The sequence below is a fragment of the Halictus rubicundus genome, chromosome 5 (genome assembly GCF_050948215.1).
Source record: "Halictus rubicundus isolate RS-2024b chromosome 5, iyHalRubi1_principal, whole genome shotgun sequence".
Taxonomy (NCBI): Eukaryota; Metazoa; Arthropoda; class Insecta; order Hymenoptera; family Halictidae; genus Halictus; species Halictus rubicundus.
The window spans coordinates 36188-62536 of record NC_135153.1 but is presented as its reverse complement, the minus strand read 5'-3'; the positions used below and the strand labels follow the sequence as shown (position 1 = coordinate 62536).

The following is a 26349-nucleotide window of genomic DNA, read 5'->3' as shown; positions in this document are numbered from 1 at the left end:
TGTTGAATTAGGAGCAGAAAAATCTAAAATTATTTCTATATACATGACAATGCCGTTGTCTATGTACTTTGTTATTGTAAATCGGAAATTAAATGATTGTTTAATTGTCACTGCTTCTGTTGGCGATTTCACTACACAAACGTTTTATTCGAAGGGGCAAATACTGTGATGCATTAAAAATTATTCTCAAGATCGTATTTTTCGAGATTTTAAGGTCATCGGAGTTTACTTTTAAATGGTACTACATATTTTCACCATCGCGATATGATAACTAAGGTCTAGATGTATCCAACCATAATACTAGCTATAACCTTCGCTTGACCCTGAGTACAAAAAACGTTCTGGCGTTCCTTATAACTTCATAGCCATAACTTCAGAACAGTGTAGAGATTAAAATGATTTCAGCTCACAATAATAATAATAGTATATAATGATTATGTCTCTTGAAATAGGAGCAAAATAATTTTTACTTTGCATAAAGATCCACAGTCTAGTGATAACACAGGCCACATTTTGTCACGTTAACTTATTTAGGGTTTGAGTAGCGATGGTAAAACTGAAGAGGGTCGGAGAAAAACTGCCCTTCGAGCGCCTTTTATTGCACACGCTGCCTAAACCATTGTAGGTATATCAAAATGATGCATGGGCAAAATGTCCGCGACAGCATATTCCTATCGTTCATAATAACTGGCTTTCCATACCACGGTTTGCACGGACAAATAAACGATAAATTCGTGAGCCATTTTTTTATAGTTACACAATGGATCCTTAAAAAAAAACAAATCGGTTATTTACCTCGAATGTTTAATGCATAGCACGTCCGACGCTTTAAACACGCATCCATGAAAAATAAAAATAACAACAATGTTAAATAGTTAAGTTGGTATTACACAGTTTATGATCGGAAAGTTAAAAATAATTGTCGATCACTGGCAAGCACAAGATGGGACTGGAGTTGATTTAGATTTCTCGAAGTTTATTGAATAATTTTTAATGGAAGCTTCGTTGTAATTTCAATAATTAAAAAATACAAAAATGTCAATTGTCATTTTTGACCGGTCATGGTACGGTTAGTGTCAAAAGACTTTAAGAATGCCAATATATTAGTTTCAGCTTACTGAAATTATTGAAAGAAATAAGCAATTTTTATTTGGCTCCCGTTTCGCGCAGTTGACGCAAGAGATTTTTATTCTGCATAAAAATTCGCAGTCCACGGATCAGATATCAAAGGAGGTAATTATTTCGCCTCCATTGAGAGAGCGTGAGATTCGAGTCCCGGTTCGTTTAATTGAAATGTGTAACCCAGCATTGCTGTGCATACTCAATAGACAATGCTTTTGTATTTGTAAATTTATACTTCATAACACTACATGAATTTGAATGTAGGTAGCTTCTATATCCGGCGGCGTTCATGCTTTAACGTTTGAACAAATGCGACTGTTAACCAGGTCAAGTGCTTCATAAACACGCAATGCTAACCCTCATCAAATGAAGCCCTTCGTCTTATCGTTAGCGTGATCAAAAACCGGATATTCATTTTCTATTAACTAAACATTCTGTTTCTTATTCGCGTGTATCCTGTACTTTCCCAGAAAAATTTTGTTATTATTGTTGATTTAGTTATCGACAGTTACTCTAATCATAGTTCAATATTCAGCAATATTTAAATATTTTTACTAAACACACACAATTCAAAAGTGTTTCTATCGTTTCGTCCATTTTCTATTTCTGGATACTGTAAAACAATTCATATCTCCCTGATTAGGGTACTGTGATATTAAGCTAACTTATTAATTCATGAATTATTCGATTTTTATTTAATCTGTTCGATATTTATATTGATTCTCATTATAATTGATTTATTATTATATTGATTTTCATTAGAATATTTTTTTCAAGTTAAGAATATTGATATTTCGCAATAATATAATTAAAATAATAAGAAGGGGTTTTTCCCCCAATTAATGTGCCTTTAAAAATGCATTGGACACATTCGAGATTCTATTTAACAAACAAGTAAATAAGAACGAACAACATCTTTTCGGTTGACTCTTCGTTTTCGAGAAAATTGAGTTTGCGGGTTCACGCGATCACGCGTGCTGTTGAATACGAATCGGCTGACGCGTCTGACCGTATCCAACCAATTCTACTTCCTGTATATACAGGGTTTTCGACTACAAGTGGGAGAAAATTTAAGGGGTGCTCCTCCATGACAATATAAGACGAAAATGAGAAGTAAAAGAATTGTGATTTCGGCTCCATGTTTTAGTTATTAACAATTAAAAATCAGCCTAAAATGCTGCAACCCGGCCAACAGATGCGTACGTTGCGTACGTCATGGAGGCGCTCAACAGTACGCAACGACGAGAATTGTGGCACGAAAACTTTAGTAACTCAGAAACTAATCATTTCCAGACCTATGTTAATATAACTTTTTTGTCTTCTCTAAGCATTAGGAATCTATTCCTAAAGTTTTGCCCACCATTTACGAAATACTCTGTATAAACCTTATACAGTTTAACCCTTTATTTACTGAATTTCTTAAAAGTTTTTAAAAATGCTAACTTTTTTAAATACTTAGTTTAGAAGCAAGTAAACACCCTACAGCACAATTTTCATAATAAGTCATCACTAGACTGCGGAATTTATGCATTTATGACAAAAATGGGTGGGCGTATTTTAAAACAGTAAAAACATTAGAAAAATTTTAAAATGCTGTCACATTATTTTCAACCTATTAAACATATTAAGAAAGAAAATGAATTTCTATTTCACTCCAGTCTGTTGCAATTCAGGTAGAAAGTTTTTATTTTGCATAAAGATTCGCAGTCTAGTCATCACCAAGGTCATTAATTAAATGGAAAATAATTTGGGCCCATAAAGTTCATAATTTATCAAATTTTACATTATATATGATTAATAATAACAATAAAAAAATTATAACTTACCAAAATGCAAAACAAATAAGTATTTTATATATGCAAACACATGGACGATTTTCAATCTTCTAGAATCCATCCTAGCATCCATGTTGGCCATACATCATCTTATACACTTGTCTCTAGCAAGCTTCCAAAGAGAAAAATAAGCTTGTTCTGCCATCCAACAATTGAAGAACGAACTTCATAGAAGTGGACTTCAAAGTCCCAATGGGTCTCAAAACGTTTAAGAGCCAAGGGTAGTCACGTGACTTTTGCAGAGTCAGCAGGTCGGTAACTGTTGTATAATTTCCGTTCACAGCCTTCAGCCACTGACTTAAGATCCGTCTTGGCTTTGATCCGACGGGTCCTAAGTCTGTGACTAAAGTCACATTTTTTGCTCTGTGTTATCGCTATTATGAATTCTGTCGCCAGAAACGTGCTTAAAGTTTTTGGCTTTATTTCGCAGAGAATCAAGACAAAATATAGCTCAATTTGTAGCTGGAGATATTTGTCATCCAATGACATACAAATGCTTGGATTCCACGGCATACACATCGTCGATTTTTGGCCTACTTCTAACGCATATATTACCAAATATCTGCATAATCACGTCAGCTCGTGATCAGCGCGCGCTAGATTGAACCTTCCTCTATCGAATGAGCCCTTTTCCAGCAAAAAATATTCTCATATAAGGACGAAAATTTGAGGCGCGTAAAACCATTTTTCGCCTTTTTTTTGTCGGTCACCTGGTCACTCTACCTTATCGCGAATCTACCGAGTCTTGGCTCTTAAATTGGCACAGTACCTACAGGGACTTACAAGTCCCGTCAGTAGATAAAGGGCTAAAGCAACAAATAAATAATAATAATAAATCATTGCATAGTGTACGAACACTTTTCGAATCATTGTACGAATACTTTTCGCACGGACTGTAGCTGATAACAACGGTTGAGTAACCCAGCCCCCGTATAACAATTTCGAACAATTGCGTGCGGAACCGTTCCAAGCGACGGTTAAAATCTATTAGAAGCAAAACTCTCGCACGGTCTGCAAGACCGTCGAGAGCGTAGACCGCGGATATTAAGTGAAATTTGCCAGCAGACCGGGCGGAAATCGCGGAACACGGAGCGCGCCGCGCCGCGCCGCCCGTTTATAATGTAATGTACCATCAGGTAAAATCAATTTATGTGCCGCAGGTGAACATCCGGCCGCGATTCAGAGAGGGATGAACTCGGCACCGGGTGGTTGTCCAACGTTGTGGTGGTTGGCGGGCGTCGTGACGCTGTATTTGAGTCACGGCAGCCGGCTGTTCCCCCTGGTCGCCCTTCTGGTCCTCGTGGTCCTCTCTTACCCGAAGAATCCATCGCACTTCGCGCCGGAACGATAATCAGGAATGAGAAGGAGCATGGTGTCGCAAGATGATCGATTATATCCTGCTACGAGACCCGGGAAGCGCCTCGAAGAACACTCCGGGCGAGAAGAGACGCGAGAAGAGGCGGGGAGCACGTGCGCGGGGCTTTCTCAGGAATCGATTTCGTGAACGAGCAAAAGAACGAGGACGATCAACAAAAGGGGAAACCGCGAGAAGAATACGCGGCTTCGAATAAATAGCACCGCGAGGGTGGTCTAATGGTTCCTTTCGGTCAGCGATTAACGTTTTCCTTTCCGAGGTGCGAGGTCGAGAGAGAGCGAGAGCGAGAGTGAAAGCGAGAGAGAGAGAAAGAGAGAGAGAGAGAGAGAGAGAGAGAGAGAGAGAGAGAGAGAGAGAGAGAGAGAGAAAGAGGATCATCTGCTGTCCCGTTCGAGGACGATTCCGCGATCGTCGTTCGCCTCGACGGGTCGCGGTGATCGTGAGCGCCGAGAAACGACGTCTTCGTTGCCCGACCATTTTGTTCGGACACTTGCGAAATCTTTACAACGAACCGTTCTGTTCGAACAGGTAGATCGTGTCGTGTCGCCATCGGCAGCGTAACCGACGACACTGGCTACCCCGCGCTAGGGAACGGGGACTCAAAGGTATAGAAGAGAAACGAGACAATGTGATCGATCCGGCCGTTAGTAATTAGGGGTTAATTTATCTCGCGGAGAGGGGGGGGGGTCGACACGAAGCACGCGGACACCTGGTCCCGCGCGAAATAAAGAGAAACCGTGAAAACAAGGATTTTTTACAAAGATCAACGAACATTGAACGAGATCGCGAAATCGGATCGTTTTGTAGCTTCGTCGATCGAGATAACTTCGAAGCGTCGAAGATCATTTTACATGTTCATCCGGCGCTGTCATCGCGGAGTATCAGTCCCGGAGAAAACTGTAACGCGAAACGAGAGCCCCCGGCTTATGTTCGTTGTTCGTCATTGTCAAGAGGTGTTGTTCCGCGATCTTCGTGTCTTTCCCCACTTACCCCCCCCCCCCGCCCAACAGGAAGCCAAACAGTGACGAAGTCTCCGAGATCGATCGCGCGGGATTCTGTCGAGGACACTGTGAGGGTTTCGTATGCAGTTTCTTTCGTGTCGAGATTCACTCGGCGAGATGCGCGCGAGCGTGCCAGTGTGATTCCGGAAAGAGGTGTACGGATCGGAGGGCGCCGGAAGCGCCGTTCGTTCAGCGAGGAAACTAATAAAATAAGAAACAGGTTCGCGAGAAGGAGATCGCTAAATGCTGACAGAACTTTCGTCCGCGCCGCTCCGCAGAATTGAGACTTGTTCGATGAATTTTTTCGAGGTGATGTGATTAATTATATTCGAATAGGAAACGATTAGCGAAAAAAAAATAAAATAAAAAATAACAAAACGTGTCTATGCTCGACCGTCTTACCGCGAGCGTCCCGGGATCGTCCCGAGCAAGCCGACAAACGTCTCGACGATCGTCAACGTTGGACGGTCCGTCGAAACGGTCGCGTGAGCGAGGTACGCGTTCCCGAAACAGTTCTCTCCTCGGTTTCCTCTACTTTTCTTTCCAGCGCAGTGACCGGGACGAGAAGACAACAACTGTGAAAGTCTAATCGCTGAGAATATAAGTTCACGCTCACCTGGCCACCGATGATCGTTCTCCGATAAGAGAAACACGACGGGAAGACAAGATTTAGGGGGAACAGATTTCTGCTCCGAGACACGGGTGTTACACGGTCTGTTCGATAAGTACGCTTAACGATCGGGTATCTTGAAAAGATTCCTGAGCTATCTATATATTTTTATTGTTAGAGAATTTACAGGATCGGTTTACGTTTAAAACGTGACTAATTAGACGCTATCGATTTTCAACGATTGTGTCCGACTGAATTAGCTAGCGAAAATCTTTCTTCCTTTTTCTTCCTAAAACGCCGCGCTCCGCGCGAGATTTATTGAATAACCACACCGCCGTCGGCCGCGATAAAAATAACGCGCGTGTGTGTGTGTATCCCGACGGTTGACAACACGCGAAAGCAGAACTTTTATTTATGGAAAATCGTTTCCTCCGTGTCGGCGCGAGACGGGTCGAATGAATATTGAAAAGATTATCTAAGAACTCGTGCTGCTCGGTGTCGGTGAAATAATAAGGAATTTGAAGGTTTAAACGATGACTCGGCGGACACCCATTTATTGTAAGTTCCCTGTGGACGTACCGTCCCCGATAATTCTCCTTCATATCAGACGACGTGGTCGACCCTCCATATCAGAGCTGCCCGCAGTCCCTGAACGCATAGCCGCCAGATGAAGGGAGGTAGCACGTATTGAGGGGTATACAATCATCCCCTCTCTGCCATTACCAGATCGCGCGACATTGTGACGCATGCACGACAGAGACGGAACGCGTCACGTGATCGGCCCGCGGTGGAAGCGTGGGGGAATAGCGCGGTAGAGGGGGAAGTTAGAGTGGGGAGACGAGTCTCAATCTGGCGACTATGCCTGAACGTGTTTTGCTGAAGCAAACTGAACCGGAAATCGCAGCGTGACGATCGACAAGGATCGACCACCCGTACCACCGCGAAACCTCGTCAACTTCGTTGCGTTCACGCTGCCTCTGTTACACGTTAACACTGCCTATTATAATTGACACTGCCTTCGTTGTTTTCGGTATCGAAACAAACGCAAAAGGAAGCATACAGAACGAGACGCGTACCGAACACCTCGCGACGATCCACGGCGACGAAGATTTTGGTATTCGAAGCGTATTGAGCATAGACACGAGCCAACTAAAAGTCTTATATGTCCGTGCATGCGTGTTAGAATTCACAACGGAATGGGTCAGGAGGGTGCGAAACCATGAATCAGCGAGCACGACGGGAACAGCCGATGTTCAATGCGCGGTATCGTTGAAATTTGGAAACCTTTGCGAACTCGAAATCAAAAGTCTCTTCGATCCGAGAAACTTCTTAATAATCGAGCTTCCATGTATCGATCGATAAACTCACTAAATACGAGATGATCGTGGTGGGAAGGATATAATTAACGCGAGCGCGAAATGCGATACACGAAGAACTTCGGATACGATTTTCTTTATTTTTCGATTCGAATATCCTAGTTCCAGCCGGAGTCGTTGGATGAAGGGAGAAAGTTACCCTCTCTCTGCCCGCAGCGGATTGGTCACGCGACATCGTGACACACGGAGTCGCCAGATCAAGGGAATTAAGGGGAACACAGTTACCCTTTGTCTCTCTCTCTCTCTTTCTGCCATTACCGGATTAGTCACGACGCAGACACAACGCGAATTGGGCTCGCGCATCACGTCACTTGACCGATCCGTGGCGAAAGCGTGGGTATGCTTGCCGCCGGAAAATGGGGGAATAACGTCGTAGAAGGGGAACGGTAGAGTGGGAGACAAATCTCAATCTGGCGACACTGGTGGCACACGCAGGGAGAGTGGAAGTCGCGGAAGGGTGGGGGTATAGCGTCGTAGAAGGGGAAAGGTAAAGTAGAAGACAAGTCCCAATCTGGCGACTCTGGTCCTGGCCGAAATGTGGGTAACGATTGAGGACACACCACACAAAACTGAATAAACAGAGAAAGAACGAACGACCAATTCTCAATTCAATTCTCCCTCCTTTTACCTGCGCTTCCCGCGAGAGAGAGAGAGAGGGAGGGGCGTCTTCTGTGCTCGGTACAACTTCATTCGAAATACAGTGATTTCTCTGTATGTGTCGCCAAGGCCTGGATGAGAAACGTCGCGGAATTGTCCCCACTACCGCGGGGTATACCCCGTGAGAGGCCTCGAAGCTCGAGAGGCCTCGGACGCCGAGGAGTGCAATCATACACGACGCTGGCAAGACCAGTGTTGTTGACATATATCGAGAATTCACTGTATCGTATCGACTCTTTTTTTCCATGTAAAATTCTGAATAAAAGAAACAACGTATCCTTTCCACTGATAATTCTCTACACTTTGGAGGTTCTCGCCTACTCCGTGCGTTGTCTTTCAAATTTTATCGATCGATAGGTATATAATGGTAGCGGAACGGCCGGTTGGCTGACGGTGATAGCGAGCTAGAGTCGCCTCGGCGACACAGTGACCCAGACCGTTTTTAACGTTGTGCATGTTCGGCTGTATAAACGTACGGACGGACAGCTTTTTCGGGCCGCCTAGCCTGAGGCGTTCCGTTAATTTGCTTTCTTCTCGCAAGCGTTAGGGGATACTGTTTTTTATAATATTATATATATAAATATATATATATACAAACGAGACAGATAAATATATATATATGTATATGTGTGTACGCTCGCGCGAATATGTTGCACAACGGTGTTGAAGTATTGAACAAGTTTCAGCTCGGCTCTCTTCCGGGAAACGAGAGAGTGAGACAGGCGGAAGAGAGAGTCTCTGTGTGTGCGTGTGTGCCTGCGTGTGCGGACGTGTGTGTGTAAGAGAGAGGGGGAGAGTGAGAGAGAGAGAGAGAGAGAGAGAGAGAGAGAGAGAGAGAGGGAGAGAGGGAGAGAGAGAGAGAGAGAGAGAGAGAGAGAGAGAGAGAGAGAGAGAGCACGAGCGGCGCAACAAACGTTACGGGAATACAGTGGGTTTAGAGTTAGAAAAATGTTTTCGCCGGGCAATGCATGGACGTAATCGTGATGAAAGACTGTGAATAACCGCGAAGAAAGTGAAAGAAATAGAGGGGAAAGAGGAAAAGAGAGAGAAGAGGGAAAGTAGTAGGAGTGGGAGAAGAAGGCTAGCTGTATGAAACCGAACGATACGTTAGAATATCTACGATTCATGTGATTGTAAATACATAGTATATAAAGAACGTAACGTTAATTAACGATATGCCGTACGTGTTACACTAAAGAAACAAACAAACAAAAAAAAAATGAATAAATAACGTTACTGTGTAATTTCTCGGATCGTAAACGCATTCGAATGGGTCTGGCCGCCCGTGCTAACCGACTCGTGGTTGTTTCAACGCCGACGATGCCGGCCACTGAGAAAGTCTGAGGCTCGTTTGATCTCTCGTTCCACCTTCTTCCATTCTTTTCACTCCCCGAGTCTGAATCGGTGTCCACGAATCCGCACTTTCTCCCCTCCAATCATTTGTCTTGTCTTAAGTTTCACCCGTAACAGCTCCGAATCTACAAGTTGGTTTCACCGGAATACTGCGTCGCTATATCGTGGAAGCAATACGCCAGGCTTGGGCATTATCGTAATAAATGATTTGAGAAATAATATAATTTGGCTGCATGCCATTCGAAGTAATCGTATGTTAGTTTGTTTGAACAGCCAAATAATTTGTTTTCAAATTATTTGATTATTTGAATTTCGTACAATATTTCATTCGATCAAATAATTCATATTCTCTCGAAAATTCTTGTACCAAAGAACAATTTTAAAAGCGAATACAACTTTAATCGTTAAACTACCAACATTAGCTAAATTTAATACACAATTTTAGTTGTTTCACTAACCTCTTCTCGAGGTAAAATTATTTATTATTTTATTTCGAACAATGTAATTGAAATAAAATATTATTTGAGAAGAATCCATTTGATTTAAACGTCAAAATCAACTTTTCATGTTATTTGTAAAATACAAGTAATAAAGTATTTAAAATGATTGACGATTTCAAATGATTATTTCATATCTTACTTCAAATGAATTGTGCCCAATCCTGCAATACGCGAGAGAAAGATGTTACAGAAACGTAGGTTGTTTGAAGTCCGTTAAAGGGAAATTCGAAGTACGAAGGGAACGGCAACGATCTCGTGGTTAGCGAAATGCAGAAATATGTAGATCACTAACAATACTCATGGCATTTCTGAACGTAGCTCGACAACTTGCTAATGGCACCGGTAGAAAGATACACGGAAACACCTTCAACGACCTCAAACCGTAAACACAATTCGTGTAAACAAACTAAATGTAAGCCGGTGTATTTCTAGCACGTGTCATTACGACCGCGAACCGGGTTCCCTTCGTATTTCGTGTTTTTGTTATAGCTAGGCTCTGATGCGTTTATGACAAAAATGGGTGCAATTTAAAACAGACTTTGAGAGTGTTAATATATTATTTTTACTACATTAAAATTATTAGTGAAAAATATACATTCAGCTCCTGCGTCTTGAAATCGATGCAGAAACTTTTTATTTTGCATACAGATCCGGAGCCTAGTTATAACTTAATGTAGCTTCCAGTGACCCAACCCGCGTCAATGGGAACTCATATTTAGTGACACACATGCATTCGTCCGTTTTAACAAGATTCTTTCCCCCTTCTTACTGTGAGCGTCGTTGGATATTATTTCGCACCGGAAAAAATTCGTTTAACCCACCGACGGCGTGGTCCGGGTAACTTTTGACCGAGTTTCGGGGGAATTAATAAAGTAAACAGGTCAAATAGAAGGATTAACGTGTCTGCAAGACGAATCGTCGAAAATACGTTTCAAAAAATTGGTAAATAAAGCAGTCAGTGGTCCTAAACATGAACAATTGTGTCTCATAAGTAGACTGCGGATTTGAGGCATTTATGGCAAACCTGGTTGGGCACGATTTCAAACAATAAAAGGTTACAAGAATAGAAGAGTATCCATATCTCTCACAACATAATAAAACTATTAGAAAGAGAAATTCCTATTTGATTCCCGTGTCTTGCAAACAATTTTTATGTCGCACGAAGATCCGTAGTCTGCTTCTAAGAATGGTCTAGCGTCTGAGGGCTGAAGCTTGTATATAATAAAAAGTCTGACACGGGTCGAAAGCGACCCAACATCGGCTGACTGCGCAGCTCTTCTTGAGGGTGAACGACGAGAGGTTGTTGGAAGGCGAGCACAGCGGGGAAGTTGACGAAAGTTGCGGAATAAGAGCGGGGAAAGACTGAATATAGGGAGCGAAGGTGAAAAGGAAGAAAAAGAAAAAAGGGAACGAGTGGCCCAAGGAGCAGCACCGGCGCCCATGCTTTTTCTGGCACGCCGGTGCAACGAGGCAACAAAAAGGGACGTACAGCTGCGAACAGCTTGTGTCCCTGGATAGCACGGGCCGGCCACACACGAATAGATGTAACACTAATTAACGCCTAGCGTAAGAACTAACGGATATAAATGAAGGGATATATTGTCTGACATAATAACCAGGTGTGAACGTACACGCGTATACGTGATGTCCGCAGGCTGCGAGCAATGACTATACGTCTCTCTGCGCGTGTATGCGTGTATGCGTGGGTGGGCGCGTCACACGAAAGCGGGCCTGTGTGTATGTGTGTGATCCGTGATATATATATATATATATATATATATATATATATATAGAGAGAGAGAGAGAGAGAGAGAGAAAGAGAGAGAGAGAGAGAGAGAGAGAGAGAGAGAGAGAGAGAGAGAGAGAGAGAGAGAGAGAGAGAGAGAGAGAGAGAGGTGAAACACAAGCGAGTGTAAAAACAAGGCGAGAAAGGGACACATACACACGCGTGGGGGCTGAGTGAATTAGAAGAAAAGGGGGGGGGGTTGTTCGTTGGGCTGACGCAGCGTAGCGTTGGTCGAATGAAGCACTTTAAAATAGAAAGAGGCGACCGAGGACAATCTTTCTTGTACCGTTTCTTCCCTTTCTTCGTGGAGCGCCTCGCGAGGCCACTCGTGGCGAGTGGGAGAGGGAGAGAGAGAGAGAGAGAGAGAGAGAGAGAGAGAGAGAGAGAGAAAGAAAAAGAAATAAATAAAGGGGAAGGGCCAACGCGATAGGGATGGCCTCGCGAACGCAATTAAACCTCGCCACCCTTTATTCTCCGGCGCCACCCCCGCGAGGCGGAAGAAGAAAGTTGTAACTCCCGCGCTTGTCCTTGTCGCTTCCTTTATTACAACCGAACTAACAAAGAGGGGACGAATGACGGTGGCTAACGACGAACGGTGGTGGTGTGACGATTATAAACCAACGACGACGATGTCGGCGATGTTGGCGATGATGATTACGATGATGATGATGATAATGACGATGATGATAACGATGACGATTATGATGGTGGAATTAAATAAAAACGTCATCTAAGGTATACTAACGTTGTAGACAGCATTGAATTTTTGTACCATTGTCTATAGTAGCTCTTAAGTGTCGCCAGAGTTTTCAGTTCATAGAGTTGCCCACCTGTGCAGGCTTGTGTACGTACTTGTGTATGTATTCTCGGTTTTTGTCGATGGCTCACGGGGCGGATCTTGATTTCGACCATATAGTTAGCGTCCACGAGACTTTCGTTTCATCGTCTGTACGCGTGTCTGTATGTACGGGCGCGTGTGTACGTATATACGTGTGCGTGCATGTGTGTGTGTGTGTGTGTGTGTTACTTCAAACGAACTTGCGTCGACGAATACACACCCGCGTCAGTGGTTCTTCGTCGTTCGAACCGGCGTTTTCTTATTTTATACGCGAACTTTGTCGGCGTTCCATTCCATCGGGCGTTACGTAGCCGGCAGCGAGAAACTACGATTGAGAACCACTGACTCTCTCCTTGCAATTAGTAACTTTCCCCTACCTTGAGGGATTTTTATTATTCCCGCGCGTCGGATAAAGACCGCTTCTATGATCCTTGCCGCTCGTTGCTGCGTCGGTGCACGCAGCGGGTTGCCGAAAACATTCTGATTTCATTCTGATGGTTCATTCCGGAGATAGACTGAAAATAAACAAAAAATATGTTAACACTTCTATACAGGCACCTTACATCGATGGATGCGATAAAAATGAAACACTCTATCAATGCAAGGTAACATTGAAATATTTTTAAAAATCATTTCATCGAAATACCCAGTAAGCAATTTACTCTTGATTTGCTGTGAATTTGTCACTTCATGCAAATCCATTCCAGATCCATGCTAAATCCTTGCCAACCCTCGCCCTCGTGAAGAGGGCAGGTCAGTCGCACTGAGAGTAAATATCGGGAGAAATCGTTATTGTCATTATTTTGATCGCAAAGTACGATTACAAAAATCAAAATTTGCTTGAAGCAGGTTTGACTAACTGGGAATACTTGTTTCCATAGAGATTTTCCGGTGTGATTGAAGACAGCAGAGATCTGTTGGACGGTAGTATCGGACAATTGAATCCGCGCAAACCGAGTAGTAAGTATCATCGAAGCGTAATAAACACAATCAATTTTCCATACTTGTGCTGTCATTCGCTCCTCGATGACACGAACGAATCGACGTAGGTTAAAATCCGCCCCGGCAACACAACGTGCGCCTGTTCCCGCGAGTCACGGTACGCGAACATCGAAAGAAGATCCTTTTTCGTGTGATGATTGACCGTCCTGACAGTTCGTCGATGTGCTCTTACGCGTAGATACTCGAGCTAGTTTTTTCGATAGTAGATAAATATGTAAAGGCAGAGGACATATGTGATTCTACCGTGGACAGAACGCAGCCCAACCGTGCCGGAACTCGATCCCCGCAGCTACACCACCGGTTCAATTATATCGATAAATACGTTCGAAATGCAATTAGATTAGGTTATCGCATATGAAATGTCCGAATGAAAACGTAAATCTTATGAAGCGGTTTGGTTAATAAATACTATTGCAGCCTGCAGGTTTATTATAATTTTAAGGTACATTTATTTGTATTACCTCTATTATATTTTATCATTCATTTATGTTAATCATTGAAATGGTAATATAACTGTATAGGATGTTCGACTGCAGGGGTGGTTCTCCATAACAATATAAGACGAAAATGAAGAATAAAAAAATTACGATTTCGGCTTCGTCTTTTAGTTATTAAGAATTAAAAATCCGCCTAAAATGCGGCAACCCTACCAGCAGAGATGAACATTGTGTACCTCACAGAGGCGCGCAACGTACACCTCTGTTGGTAGGGTTGCCGCATTTTGGGCGAATTTTTAATTGTTGATAACTGAAAAATGAAACCGAAGTCGCAATTGTTTTAATCTTCATTTTCATCTCATATTGTCATGGAGAACCACCCCTTAAATTTTCTTCCACCTGTAGTCGAATATCCTGTATATATATGGTAATATAATTATTACCATGTTAAGGTACAAAGCTGATCCTTGATGTCCCCTCTTCATTTTATATTTAGATATCCAATTTTACTTTTGAGTAAAGTTTATTTCAATTGTAGTTTTATTTAGCAAGAAGTCATGTTTGGTTAATGTTACTCTTGAAAATCGGAAATTTCATATGCAACAACCTAATACATACCGTCTTTTCGCGCGGTCAGCCGTGTGGTCGGTAGTGGAAGCTGACGATCGAGTTTACCGGTTACGTAAAATGATCTCACGGGAGAGCACGTATACTTCGTCGAAAGAAAACTTGTATACTATTGCAGTATGAACCGATTGCCCAGACACAGTGGCTGAGAGTAGCGTTGATACCACGGAGAGTGTACATGTACGTGCGATTATAGTGGTTTTAACCCTCCACCGCTTACTAGTGCTGTCGGCCATGGAAGGCATCGTAGGGTACTTATTTGCGACGATATCGGAACGCCTTGTAAGTATAGATAACTTTTAAGAAAACAAAACCAAGTATGTACCTTAGATGAATCCTTCTGACATGATTGTATATTTCTGTTCGTTTCGTTCGTCGAACGTTATCGATTTTACCCTATCACCGTTCGATTCGCGTCGATATATTTTCTGTAAATTCGTTCGAATCTTGGTGATCGCGTTTACGTGAAACTACATGCCCCAGTAAGCAATTTGCTATGAATTTGTGACCAAATCTTGTCGACAAATTCTGATCGATCTGTTTCCGCATTAGGCTCGGTATTCGAGTGCAAGTTTGTAGACGCTATTCTATGCCAAACCTTGCTTTCGCGAAGAGGGCAGGTCGGTCGCATTAAATGCGGACCTAACCTTGCTCTAAATATCGGGCCAAAGCGGAGTAAACCTTGCTGTAGGAGGGAAAATTAAATTAAATTATTGAAAATACATGGAACTTAAAATTATATAATTTATGAGTTTAAATGAAATTCCTTTTTCCTCCTACAGCAAGGTTTACTCTGCTTTGGCCCGATATTCACTCTTAGCGCAAGGTCTTAGTGCGACCGACCTGCCCTCTTCACGAGGGCAAGGTTTGGCATAGATTTGACATGGATTTGGCACGGAGTCTCGCGCCTGCAAACTTTGTACTCAAATACCGAGCCATCTGTTTCCGCGTTAGGCTCGGAATTTGTCGACAAGTTTTGGTGACAGATTTATGGCAAATAGGGACCAAATTCTGCTACAATTACAAACAATGAACAAAATTTGCTCGTAGCAGGTTTGGCTAACTGGGTTAGTTCGTAATCTGAACAGAACAGAATATTAGCTGTGGAGGGTTAGAGACGAGTAAAGGGTACACAGTCGTCGATCGAAACACTCGGGACGGCGGAAAGCATTCATCAATCCCTCGTAATTCGGCGATGTTATGCGATCACGTCGCGCTGTTAGTATCGCACGAGAAAACGAGCCGGCATCGAGACCCCGTGGATCTCGATGAACGCGCGTTACCGACGCGTCCGAGGTCCGGAGTCTCGGTCACGACACGATGGGGAAACCAATCTGTCAAAGTATTTCAGTTTCCGAGAGATCTCCCATAACGACCGTTTTCATACGTATAGCTAATGGGTCTAACTAAACGTTAACGAATGCCGTTTGCCGGTTCGAACGTTCGACGAAGCTGATGACAATTAATTAACACGCAACGTACAATCTTGACTGAAAGTGACGGCGAGTCCAGAAACTTAGCGGTGTGGACGGATAGAGGAAGTTATGCGTTTGTCGAGCGCCCGAATAAGCGAACATCGATTTAAAGCTAACGTAAATTTAATGACGGGGACATTCGAAGAAAATAAACACAGAAATATCCCTCGGAATAAGCCTTGTCTCGCAGATTCCCGGCTGCACACCTCGAATGCTTTAGAGGCAAAGGGGAATAGACTTTAACGAATCTGCGAGGTGACGCCCCTAGGAACAACAATTGTATGGACGAGCGCAGTTGTCGAAACGAACAAAAATGGGAACGCGTGGGTGCGGTGTTTATGCGAGTTAGAAAGGACGAACGGACAAACGATAGGATCTGAGAGAGTGAGAGAGAATGGGAGATAGAGAGAGAGAGAGAGAGAGAGAGAGAGAGAGAGAGAGAGAGAATGAGATAATAAATCAATGTTAAACTGATCATTACCGATTTGCAATTTCGAGAACACACATCTTCGTTATTCGCCATTTTCTCTACATATGTTCAGCCTCGATTTTGCAATCTAGACGCCAACCTCCATTGGGCATATAGACCAATGCTGTATATGGGACATTCTTGAAAGAGCCAAAGCATAACCCATCTCGGACCAACCGACATCGACGCCAAACTTATTTTGTGCATCAGAGGATGCTAGATGCGAGCATTATTACCCATGAGACAGCATCGTCCATCTCGAAATACACATTACACACATTTCTCAGCGTTTCCGTTTTTCAAAGTATCGTGTCAACAAGGACGAGGAGAACTATGTCTCGTTCTATGTGTGTAAGAACCATAAAGCTTAATGAAGAACATAATACTATGAACATACGGGATACTAAATAAAAGTAAGCCAAACCGTTAAGTTTCCAACGTGTACTTTTTCCTACGCGGCGCCCGACGATAATCCTCGCTTTTCTTCCAATTCTTTTTAGTTACCATGAATTTAATAGACATTACGATTCTTTATTTAAAAAGGTTTATTAACCATATTAAAAAGGAATGTTAACTTAAGCGATTTCTTAATTTACATCTTATTGGTAAAATGGTTTATTTTAAACGAAGGGGATATAAAATCTTTTCTGATCTATTCAGATTTCTTGTTCTTATCGCGTGTTTTTATACAATTTTGAATTATCTTTTTGAAATGTATTAGGTAGAAGGCACTTATAAAACGGAAGAAACCTATGAACAATGACTGTACAATTAATTCTACGACTGTACCAACTGGCGACATACCAGAACACAAGACAGTTAACATAAAACCTTCCATGCCAACTGTAGAGAAGAACTTTCCAGCCTGAAAAACATTAAATTTTATGAAGGTTTGTCAATTAAATCAATATACAGTACACAGAATATAGCTTCCCGTTTACTAACCAATGCATCTTTGAAAAGTTTGTTGGCTACTACATCAGGACTCACTAGAGAACTAGTTTCTGATATAAGCTTTGTTTCGAGAGGTTTTGTTAACTCTTCCACAGCAAAACCTGGAGTATCTGTATCTGGAGGTAAACAGAGAGTCACAAAAATATTGTATGGTGTAAGTTCCATAGATATACTCTCAGCCAAACCTCGAAGAGCAAATTTTGTACTACAGTAAGCTGAATAGCCAAATATACCTGCAAAGAATAAAAATAATAAATATATATCATAAATACAGCATTTTCTTTAACATACCCAAGTCAAAGAGCTAAGGTAATAACTAGACTGCAGATTTTATGCATTAACGGTAAAAATAAGTAGATACAATTTGAAAGAATTCAATCATTGAGAGAATTTAATGGTATCAATGTGTTATTTTCAACTTTCTGAATTTATTAAAGAGGGAAAGAAATTTTTAATTCATTCCAATGTCTTGCATTCGATGTAGACAATTTTTATTTTGCATAGAGATCGACAGTCTAGTCATAAGATTTAAATGTATACCTAAAAGTGCAGCTTGAGAAGAAGTTAAAACAATAATTCCATCCTGAGTAGCTTTCATCCTTTGGACAACAGCCTTGGTGCAATAATAAGATCCAAGAAAATTAATGTGAATCATTTTCTTTAAGTCTGCCGCAGTTGTGTCCTCAATTTTCCCACAAATTGCAGTACCGGCACAGTTTACTAACATGTATATTGGACCCATAGTTCTTTCTAAATCACTTAAAGCCTTTTCGACTGCTTCGTAATCTTCACCAACATCGAGAGATAGATATTCAATTTTCTGTGTGTCCTTGTTTTTGCAAGCATGTATTATTTCATTCCTTGCAGCCTCTAACTTTTGAACGTCTCTTGCAATTATTGTAACATGTGCCCCATGCCTGGCAGCAGTAATTGCCACACATTTTCCAATACCGCTGGAACCACCCGTTATCTAACAGAAATAATACACAATTTAATATTCGCAAAATATTAGGAAATTTCTAAGCAATCAAAGTTTCGGCAACATTAGTATTTATGATATTTCATTCGATTAGTAAGTACATTGCAAAATTCTGTAAGGTCCTCGTTTGCCGAGGTTAAATTTAGGTTAGATTTTGATTACTCACAACAACGTGTTTGTTATCGACATTTTTTATATGTCTCCGACAAAAATAATATTTTACAAACAAGCTAGTAATTAATACGGCAGCGACTACTACTATTACACCAAGCATTATTGCCGTCGCCCTTATTTTATAAACTACTTGATGGTACTGTGTTTCGATTTCCGTTAAAAATTGATTTAATTCACATTTTTAACTACAAGCCGATGCATGTTTAACCGATGTAATGTAATTAATATAAATATTCGGAAAATATATCAATATGTTATAATTCGTGAATACCAATTACAGATATTTGATAGTTATAACTAGACTGCGGATCTTTATGCAAAATAAAAAATATTTGCACTGTTTGCCAGATCCAGGAGCGAAATAAAAATTTCCTTCTTCTTTTAATTATTTTATTAAGCTAAAACCAATACGCTGGTGCTCTTAAATCTTTTTAACATGTCCACTGCTTTAAATTGTGCTTACTCATTTTTGTCATAAATGCATAAAATCCGCAGTCTACATAGTTATAACCGAATCTGTTGTTTTACTGGTAAACAATGCCAAGTTGACTGAAACGCATAATTTATGCAGCGTAGAAAATAAGTGTACTTGTTCTTTGTATTTTACGTATGTATATATCTTTAAGTTTCATTTATTTAAAAAACGGATAGTGACAAATATTCGATACAAAAATTATAAATATGACACATCATTTTCTACCCTTCAAATATACGCGCCATATATCTGTATTTGTAATCTCCAAATCGGTGGCACAAGGCAGAAAAATATAGTGTGTACAAGTCTATTATACACTTCATCTGTGGTTGAATCAGATGAGACGCATTGTCGATTAGAATTTCAATTTTATATCGTTTCGTATAAGATTTTTCTTCTAAGAAAATGACTTTTAGATAATTCCACGTTGACCACGTTGACGTAGTCGAACCTCATGTTCTGCCTTTAAAACGTATAACTCTTTAATGACAAGTTTACAAGAAAAGAATAATGGCACTTCAAGAATTTTTTCATGATATGTGAACTCTATATTTAGTGCGTACGCGGGATATTTAAGTCAGAGTCAGTAAGTAGTATGTATTTACGTGTGCTTTTTTATTTTCGTAAAAGTGGTGTGTTTTCAATACTAAATAATATAAAGAATATAATACTAATACTAACAATATATAATATACACAAGCAGTAGCCACTGTTTTATAATCAGTATCTACGAGTATAGAAAAACAAACTTATAGTTATAAAATTAGTTTCATTGGTACGCTTTGAAAATAATGTAAAATTCGAAAGTTTTTGTTACACGTTTCTGACTAGTTCTTTTCAACTTTTCTAAGTCTGCAGATGAATGTTTCAGATTTTGCCATGAAGTCTGCTAAAAATGTTGGAGCTGGTTCACTATGGGGAGAATTGCCAGCAAGGGAAACTCTTAAGCAGGAAGTAATCACTCCAGATATTATAGAAAATATTTGGAGGCAAGTTATGGAAGAATCAAATAACACAGACTGTGATTATCAAATGGACAGACAACCAGATTATATACAGTACACTCTTTAAATCTTCTAAATGAAACATCAGCTTTTGCATATACTTACGCATCGTTTTTAATTTTACAGGTTACCTATGGGAAATCTTCATGTATTAAATACTATAAATTTTCATCAACAGTTACGAATGATGGTAATAATATAACCATAGTCGATTGTTTTAAACGAATACACTTGATATACATTCATAGTCATAATAGCTATCCATATCATTCCTAGGTTGCAAATCTGAAGTAATAAGAGTGGGATGGGCTGTTATTATACTTACAAGCATATTTTAAATTTGTTTTTAAGAAAACAAACCATGATAAAGCATATAATAATTATATACACACATGTATTCTTGTATTTTCAGGAAGAAGGAATGGTACTTGGAAACATGACCACAATTGAGGCGCAAAAATTACAAGATGTGAAAGAAACACAGAATTCATTTCAATTTCTACCTGTGCAGAAAGAAAGGTATCAGAATACATCTATATAGTATTCCTTGATATATCAAATTATTAATAAGTAGCATGCTTTTAGAAGTGCTTTCAAAGATTCATCTACAGTGCATTACCTCACACCAGAAACAACACGAGCCATATTAAGGCATGCTGTTACTGTTCTTTTGGCTCATATTGGATTTGAAAAATCATCGGACATAGCTATAGAAACACTCACAGACATTGCTGATCATTTTTTGAGAAGAATGACTCTTTTGATGAAAGCAGCGTATGAACAAAAGGATCATGAATTCCTTGTAAAATAAAATTCATTGTAAACCATATCACTTCAATTTCATACGTAATTATTCGAATAGTTGACTGAATATTTTTATAGGATATAGTGGAAAGAGTTTTATTGGAAACGGGAATTGGTGGGGTGGCTGCTCTTCACGACTACTATCAAGAATATGTATTAAAGTTTGAAGAGAACATGAGAAAGAAGGCTGAAGCAATGATGGAAAAACAGAGGCAACTTGAACTTAATGCTTGTATTTTTAAGTGTTTAATTGCATCGAATTGACTATAGTATATTAAACAAAAAGAAGCATTGCATCTTTGTCAATATTTTTTCATTTCCTAGGATGGTTTTAGACGAAGCAGCAAATAAATTGCAGTTTGAAGAACTTGATGAATTCGGTAATGTCTATCGAGAGGTTCCAACTCTTCAATTACTAGATCCTGAAATGGGTTTTCCTCCTAGCCTTGATGCTGGTTTTCAAATGCTATATAGTTTAGAGCAGGATGAGTAAGTTATTGATAATAATGCTACTTTGTTAGAAATACAATTCCTTGAAAAAATGGTGTTCAAACATTCCCTTTATGCTCTGTGTAAACAGTATTGTAATGGTAGCGGTTGTAGATTAAACAGTTTGGAAGTGGACGAGGAAGACGTAAACGTGAGCGATTCTCCAAATACGGGACAACGTTCTGACGCATCAACGGACAAAAAAAAGTCTTAATGTACCTGATAATAGTATAATTTGTATAATTGTAACATTAATAATCGTATGTCTTCTGAGAAGAACATTTCTAATCAATTCTGAATATGGTTAATATTTTATAACACCATTATACGGTCATAAAAAATGTAATTAATTTTTGTAAATTAGTGATTTGTAAAATATTTAATAAATATCTCAAAATAAATACACAAGTTAATATTTCTTGTGCGCTTATGTTAATATTTAATAATTCTGAAGTTAATTTGTGGTTTGATAGCAATATTCGAGGCATTTTCATGGGTTACGCCCTCTTGACCCGGATATATATATACAGGGTGGGACATTTAAATGGGAACACCTAAATATCTCGGTTATTATTAGTCGTACAAAAAATCTCCACAGAATAAAGTTGTACTGTTTCAAAGGGCGAATTTGATGATAGTAACAAAGTTTTTCTCAAGGTCATTTTTTTACAAGATTTCAAGGTCATCGATATTTTTTTTTAATGGAATAATATATTTTTATTATCGTTATGTGATAGCCGAGGTCAAGACGAATCCAACAATCTGTAATATTATGACCTTCACGTGACATTGAGTACGAAAAATTCATAAAAGTAGAACACTTGATGTAAACAGTGAAATAACGATGACATGATCCCCCTATGTAGGTTTTCGAGAGATGTTCTTGAATCTTGACTAATGACTGAAAACACGCTTACAATAAATTATAAACACTGATACAAATTCTTCTCCTTGCGGTGACTTTAATCAGTACGTTTCAGAAATTCATCGGGATTTATTCGATTGTGAATGATAACCTTACTTTTCTGAAACGATGGTGTACAGTGATGCAGAAAAGGCAGAGAGGAATGAGAGTGCTCACGCCCGGGTTTTCGGCGTTCCCGATATAGTGCTGACATCTGCTCTGCCTTAGCATGGCACAGAACCGGTCAGTCCTTCCTGGAACAGAACCGGTTAGTCTTTTAGCATGGCACAGAACCGGTCAGTCTTTTCTGGGACAGAACCGGTCAGTCTTTTAGCATAAAACTGAACGCACATTATTTTTTTAACCAGGATTAGAACGTACAGCTTAATTGTTGTATATGAAATATGTAACTAACATGTAAATCTTGTGTACAAAATCTCTAATTAATATAAATTAAGAATAATATTAATTGTAATGATACGTATTTTATTTTTTTCCAATTTTGTAGTTGCAAACTCTAGTTGTAAAAAATGGAAAACCCGGAAAAATTCGAACAAATACAGATCTCATATCGAAGTTTAAAAGTGACCATCCTGAATATTAATTTAATAATGAGCTATTGTCATCAACACTATCTTAAATTTTTTCATATATTTAGCTACTGTTATTATTAATTAAAAAAAATTTTCTTTCATGAATAAATATTTTTTCCACCTCAGCACCATAAGATTTTTACTAGATGACTTTAAAAACACATTAGAACTATTTTTAAATAATTTTACTCGAAAACATTCTAGTTTACTCTTTATTTCACCGTTCTACTAATTTTTTATGGGCTGCATTGCAGCTCTGTTTAACACCCCTTTACAACCCAATACCATGGTACCATCCATATTCAAGGAAGAACAATTTTTTGCGACAATCATTGAAAAAACAAAAGTGTTTCCTTCATTTCAGTCCTTTAGTGCGTTGGTGACATAGCGCCCAGCACACCTACCTGTGTTCTGTGTGACATCTGGAGTTTTATGGTACGCTAACAATTGCTATTGACTCGCAAGCCAGACCGTACAAGCGAATGCATCCACAACTTCCAGAGACCTGCCTCCAAAACTAATTAAAGGAAGGCTAGACATGCAGTGTGTACTAAACTCCTCAAAAGAGGCGGATTCCAGTCGCTCGTGTTATAAACCTCATTCGATACTTCATCGAAAGGGTGATCTTACATATTTCTGTAACAGTTCCAAGTGCATGCACTTTGTTCATGATACACTCTTTGTAATTATTAAATTCAATTAAATATTAAGTAAATCTTTCACGCTGCTAACGGCCCTCGCAGAGTTGGGCATTATTTGGGATAAAAAATTATTTAAATAAAAATTTGAATAAAAGATACTTTATCTTTATTTGTTATTTGAAGGTTCAAATAAAAAATAGCATCTTTATTGGACGAGTGTCGAATAAATAATTTTATTAGATGAGAATTTATCCGACAAATAAAAATACTTCTTTATATTCGAAGCTTCAAATTAAATTTTCATTTTTTATCTGTACTGTTATTCGGAGGCTACGACTAATTCTTCCGAATTTCGAATAATTTTCGTCAGCTCGAATAAGCGACTTCGAGTCCCGTCGGCCTAGGCCCAGAACCTCGTGGCACCTCGGTCGCTCAGCGGTGCAATAAACGGCAGCCGCGCGATCCGAGGCGAGAACAGGTATATCGGCGTGAAACTACTACTAATCAAATTACAAAACTTCTTTATTTTTCATTATTTTTTTATAGCACTTCCATCAACCTATTTGTGGAGTTTTTCTGATTAAAATGAAACTAAACACGATATAATTTGATCTGTATTGCTATTCAAACGCTTCGAATAATTTTCTTCGAATAATCTTTGCCAGCTGTAAGCTGTTAAAATTTTTGTACAATTTGATTGTGTGGTGTTATACCTGTAGACAAAAGTATTTACTTTGATTGTAATTTCACTTACTTTAAAAATTAGCTTATCTTATTTAAATTGAAATGTAGGGAATTTAATATTATATTTTTCTAGAATTGTCTAGACATCATGATTGCCCATGCTCAGACATCATGTTTGGATCTGTGTTACGATCGAGTGGGACACTGTCATTTTTTAGTTATTTATGGGCATGCTTGACAGTGGACAGACCAGCCGTACTCCACTCAATGACAATTCACACATCGCAGGCAGACACTCAGGAGAAAGGCGATACAAGTTTCGGGGAAAGACCCTTGAACAAGGGATCTTTGTGCAGTATCCAGCGAGGCTTACGTGAGAAAATGAATTCACGGAGTCAGTAGGCGTTGCACAGTTTACGTAAGGTTAATGATAGTTCAGTAAGTTAAATAACACGATATTAAACAAGCCATATAGAAGTTAATAATAACATCACCCTCCAAAAAATTATTATAATTTACCATATTTATATACCTTCTATGTGTATGTAACTCCGTAAGGAGTTAATGATATTATCGATTTATATGTAAGTTCATTTGAAACAAATTCGTCAAAATGCCGGAAATATTGTCTTTTAAGTTTTTCACGTGAAACTTGCCCGATTCTTGTCGAACGCGATCGATGAAGTCGGGTCATGGGTCGTCCGAAAGGCTCGGACCGCTCGACGTGTCCCGATTCGAGTGCCCGATTCACGAGCCGGCCCGCACATTCCTACTGTGTCACATCTGAAGTTTTATGGCATGCTAACAATCGACATTGAGTTGCAAATCAGACCGTACAAGCAAATGCATTCGCAATTTCAAGAGGCCTGATTTCGAGGCTAAAAGGAGAGGCCACGACCCTCGGGTCACCGATTCTGTTGAAATTTTGCACACTTATAGATCTCGTTCTCCTGTTCACGAATATATACCATTATAGGGGCAGATACTCAATAGTTTTCGAGATATTGACGATTAAAGTTTCATTATTTCTTATATAATGCCGTATTTTTTCTAGACTACAAGAATCGGTGTGGCGTGACTATAGCGTGACAAGTTTTCAGCCGAACGACCAGGGTTCAAATCTTGCCGACTAATGCATTTTTTTTATTATGTTTTATCATTGTCTATTTATATTATTAATTTCAATCGATTAAATTTCACGTATAAAATTGCATTTTGAATTATAAATAACATGTATTTATTTACTAACAACAGGATTATTTACTATTATTATATATTATTATCTATAAATCAAATTTTATTTTTAAGTTAAACAAATTAAATTTTAAGAAGTCTTTGTAAATATCCTGTGTTAATTTTCCGGATTTCGAACAAGTTACTGTTACGTTTGTGTGATGTGACATAAGTTCATCTACCTTTACTTGAACAAGTGCGGTCTTTTCTCCCTTTTATGTTATCGTAATTTCGAACGTTGATTGATACTGACATCCTGTCATTATATAATTTAAATGGAATTGCTAGGTGATTTTACTTTTACTACTTTCTGATCATTTTCGCCGACCTGCTATGTTTTATCAAAATGAAATCGGTACTTATCGTTATATTGAAATTTAATCGATTTAAATTGATAATATAAATATAGAATGATAAAACATAATAAAATAAAAAAAATGCGTTAGTCGTCAGGATTTGAACACTGAAACATATTTACTACTAGCTACTCGGGGCGTGCCTCCGGCACGCCCTCGCAGCCAGGCCCTCCGCGCGGGTTGCTCTTGCGGGCGGCGCACAATGCGCGCACCAATGACATCACAACTTTTGAACGACTGGACTTTAGCAATTAATATCAATGCCTCGTTGTGAATTTCCTCGCTTAGTTGCAAATCTGGATTGTTATCTTTGTATTTGGTCCACAAATCAATCGGTTTTGATGGGAAAACAATGTTCGTATTTGATGAGCATTTGACGAAAAAAATTGGAAAAGTTGCCCGGAAAAATTGAAATTCGGGAAAAAATGAGACTACCCACCCACACCGTGACCGCCGCGAGAGGGCCACGACGGCGTCACCTACCGCGGTCACCGCTAGATGGACAACGCGACGTAGCGCTGTAGGTTTACGGTCTGGGGAATTTCCAGACTGCGGCCTACTACCGCCGGGAAACCGGAAACTGGATGGAAGGCACT

The 26349-nt window shown here is 39.7% G+C and overlaps 4 protein-coding genes across 12 annotated transcripts in view; 2 read left to right on the top strand and 2 right to left on the bottom strand.

The window, feature by feature from the left end:
- LOC143353937 (zwei Ig domain protein zig-8) overlaps window positions 1–9942 on the top strand; it is a 67462-nt gene extending 57520 nt beyond the window's left edge. The window contains exons 5-7 of one of the 2 annotated variants that reach the window (XM_076787544.1): window positions 4118–7705; window positions 7807–8071; window positions 8122–9942. In XM_076787544.1, coding sequence (XP_076643659.1) covers window positions 4118–4308 — 191 coding nt within the window. In that variant the 3' untranslated portion in view covers window positions 4309–7705; window positions 7807–8071; window positions 8122–9942. Of the gene's footprint in view, window positions 1–4117; window positions 7706–7806 lie in introns of both variants that reach the window. The other variant, XM_076787543.1, reaches the window with a different exon arrangement.
- The window catches only part of LOC143354603 (uncharacterized), a 132881-nt gene that overhangs the window by 87128 nt on the left and 19404 nt on the right, over window positions 1–26349 (bottom strand). The window lies entirely within an intron of this gene.
- On the top strand, window positions 14435–21820 carry LOC143353933 (uncharacterized). Of its 8 annotated transcripts, none has more exons than XM_076787535.1 (8): window positions 14435–14801; window positions 19917–20103; window positions 20176–20239; window positions 20462–20568; window positions 20635–20851; window positions 20932–21065; window positions 21178–21342; window positions 21448–21820. In XM_076787535.1, exons 2-8 carry the CDS (start codon window positions 19925–19927, stop codon window positions 21554–21556), a joined length of 975 nt encoding a protein of 324 aa, XP_076643650.1. In that variant the 5' UTR covers window positions 14435–14801; window positions 19917–19924; the 3' UTR covers window positions 21557–21820. The 8 variants fall into 8 exon arrangements, with proteins under 8 accessions (XP_076643650.1, XP_076643651.1, XP_076643647.1 ...); XM_076787536.1 differs by lacking the exon at window positions 14435–14801 and adding an exon at window positions 18412–18489 and having other exon boundaries at window positions 19917–20034; XM_076787532.1 differs by lacking the exon at window positions 14435–14801 and adding an exon at window positions 18415–18489 and having other exon boundaries at window positions 20638–20851.
- Window positions 16899–18842, bottom strand: Kdsr (3-ketodihydrosphingosine reductase). Its single transcript, XM_076787540.1, has 4 exons — window positions 18563–18842; window positions 17958–18387; window positions 17409–17650; window positions 16899–17328 (listed from the first exon to the last, which is right to left on the bottom strand). The coding sequence occupies exons 1-4, from the start codon at window positions 18668–18670 to the stop codon at window positions 17116–17118; spliced, it is 993 nt and encodes a 330-aa protein (XP_076643655.1). The 5' UTR covers window positions 18671–18842; the 3' UTR covers window positions 16899–17115.

Bases quoted from the DNA above. Each gene is read 5' to 3' on its own strand.
- LOC143353933 (XM_076787530.1), top strand. The intron at 20,569-20,634 runs GTATCAGAATAC...GCATGCTTTTAG, and splicing joins CTACCTGTGCAGAAAGAAAG to AAGTGCTTTCAAAGATTCAT. The intron at 21,343-21,447 runs GTAAGTTATTGA...TTGTAATGGTAG, and splicing joins TATAGTTTAGAGCAGGATGA to CGGTTGTAGATTAAACAGTT.
- Kdsr (XM_076787540.1), bottom strand. From the start codon at position 18,670: ATGCTTGGTGTAATAGTAGTAGTCGCTGCCGTATTAATTACTAGCTTG. The intron at 18,388-18,562 runs GTGAGTAATCAA...TATTTCTGTTAG, and splicing joins TCGATAACAAACACGTTGTT to ATAACGGGTGGTTCCAGCGG. The intron at 17,651-17,957 runs GTATACATTTAA...TATTCTTTGCAG, and splicing joins TTCTCAAGCTGCACTTTTAG to GTATATTTGGCTATTCAGCT.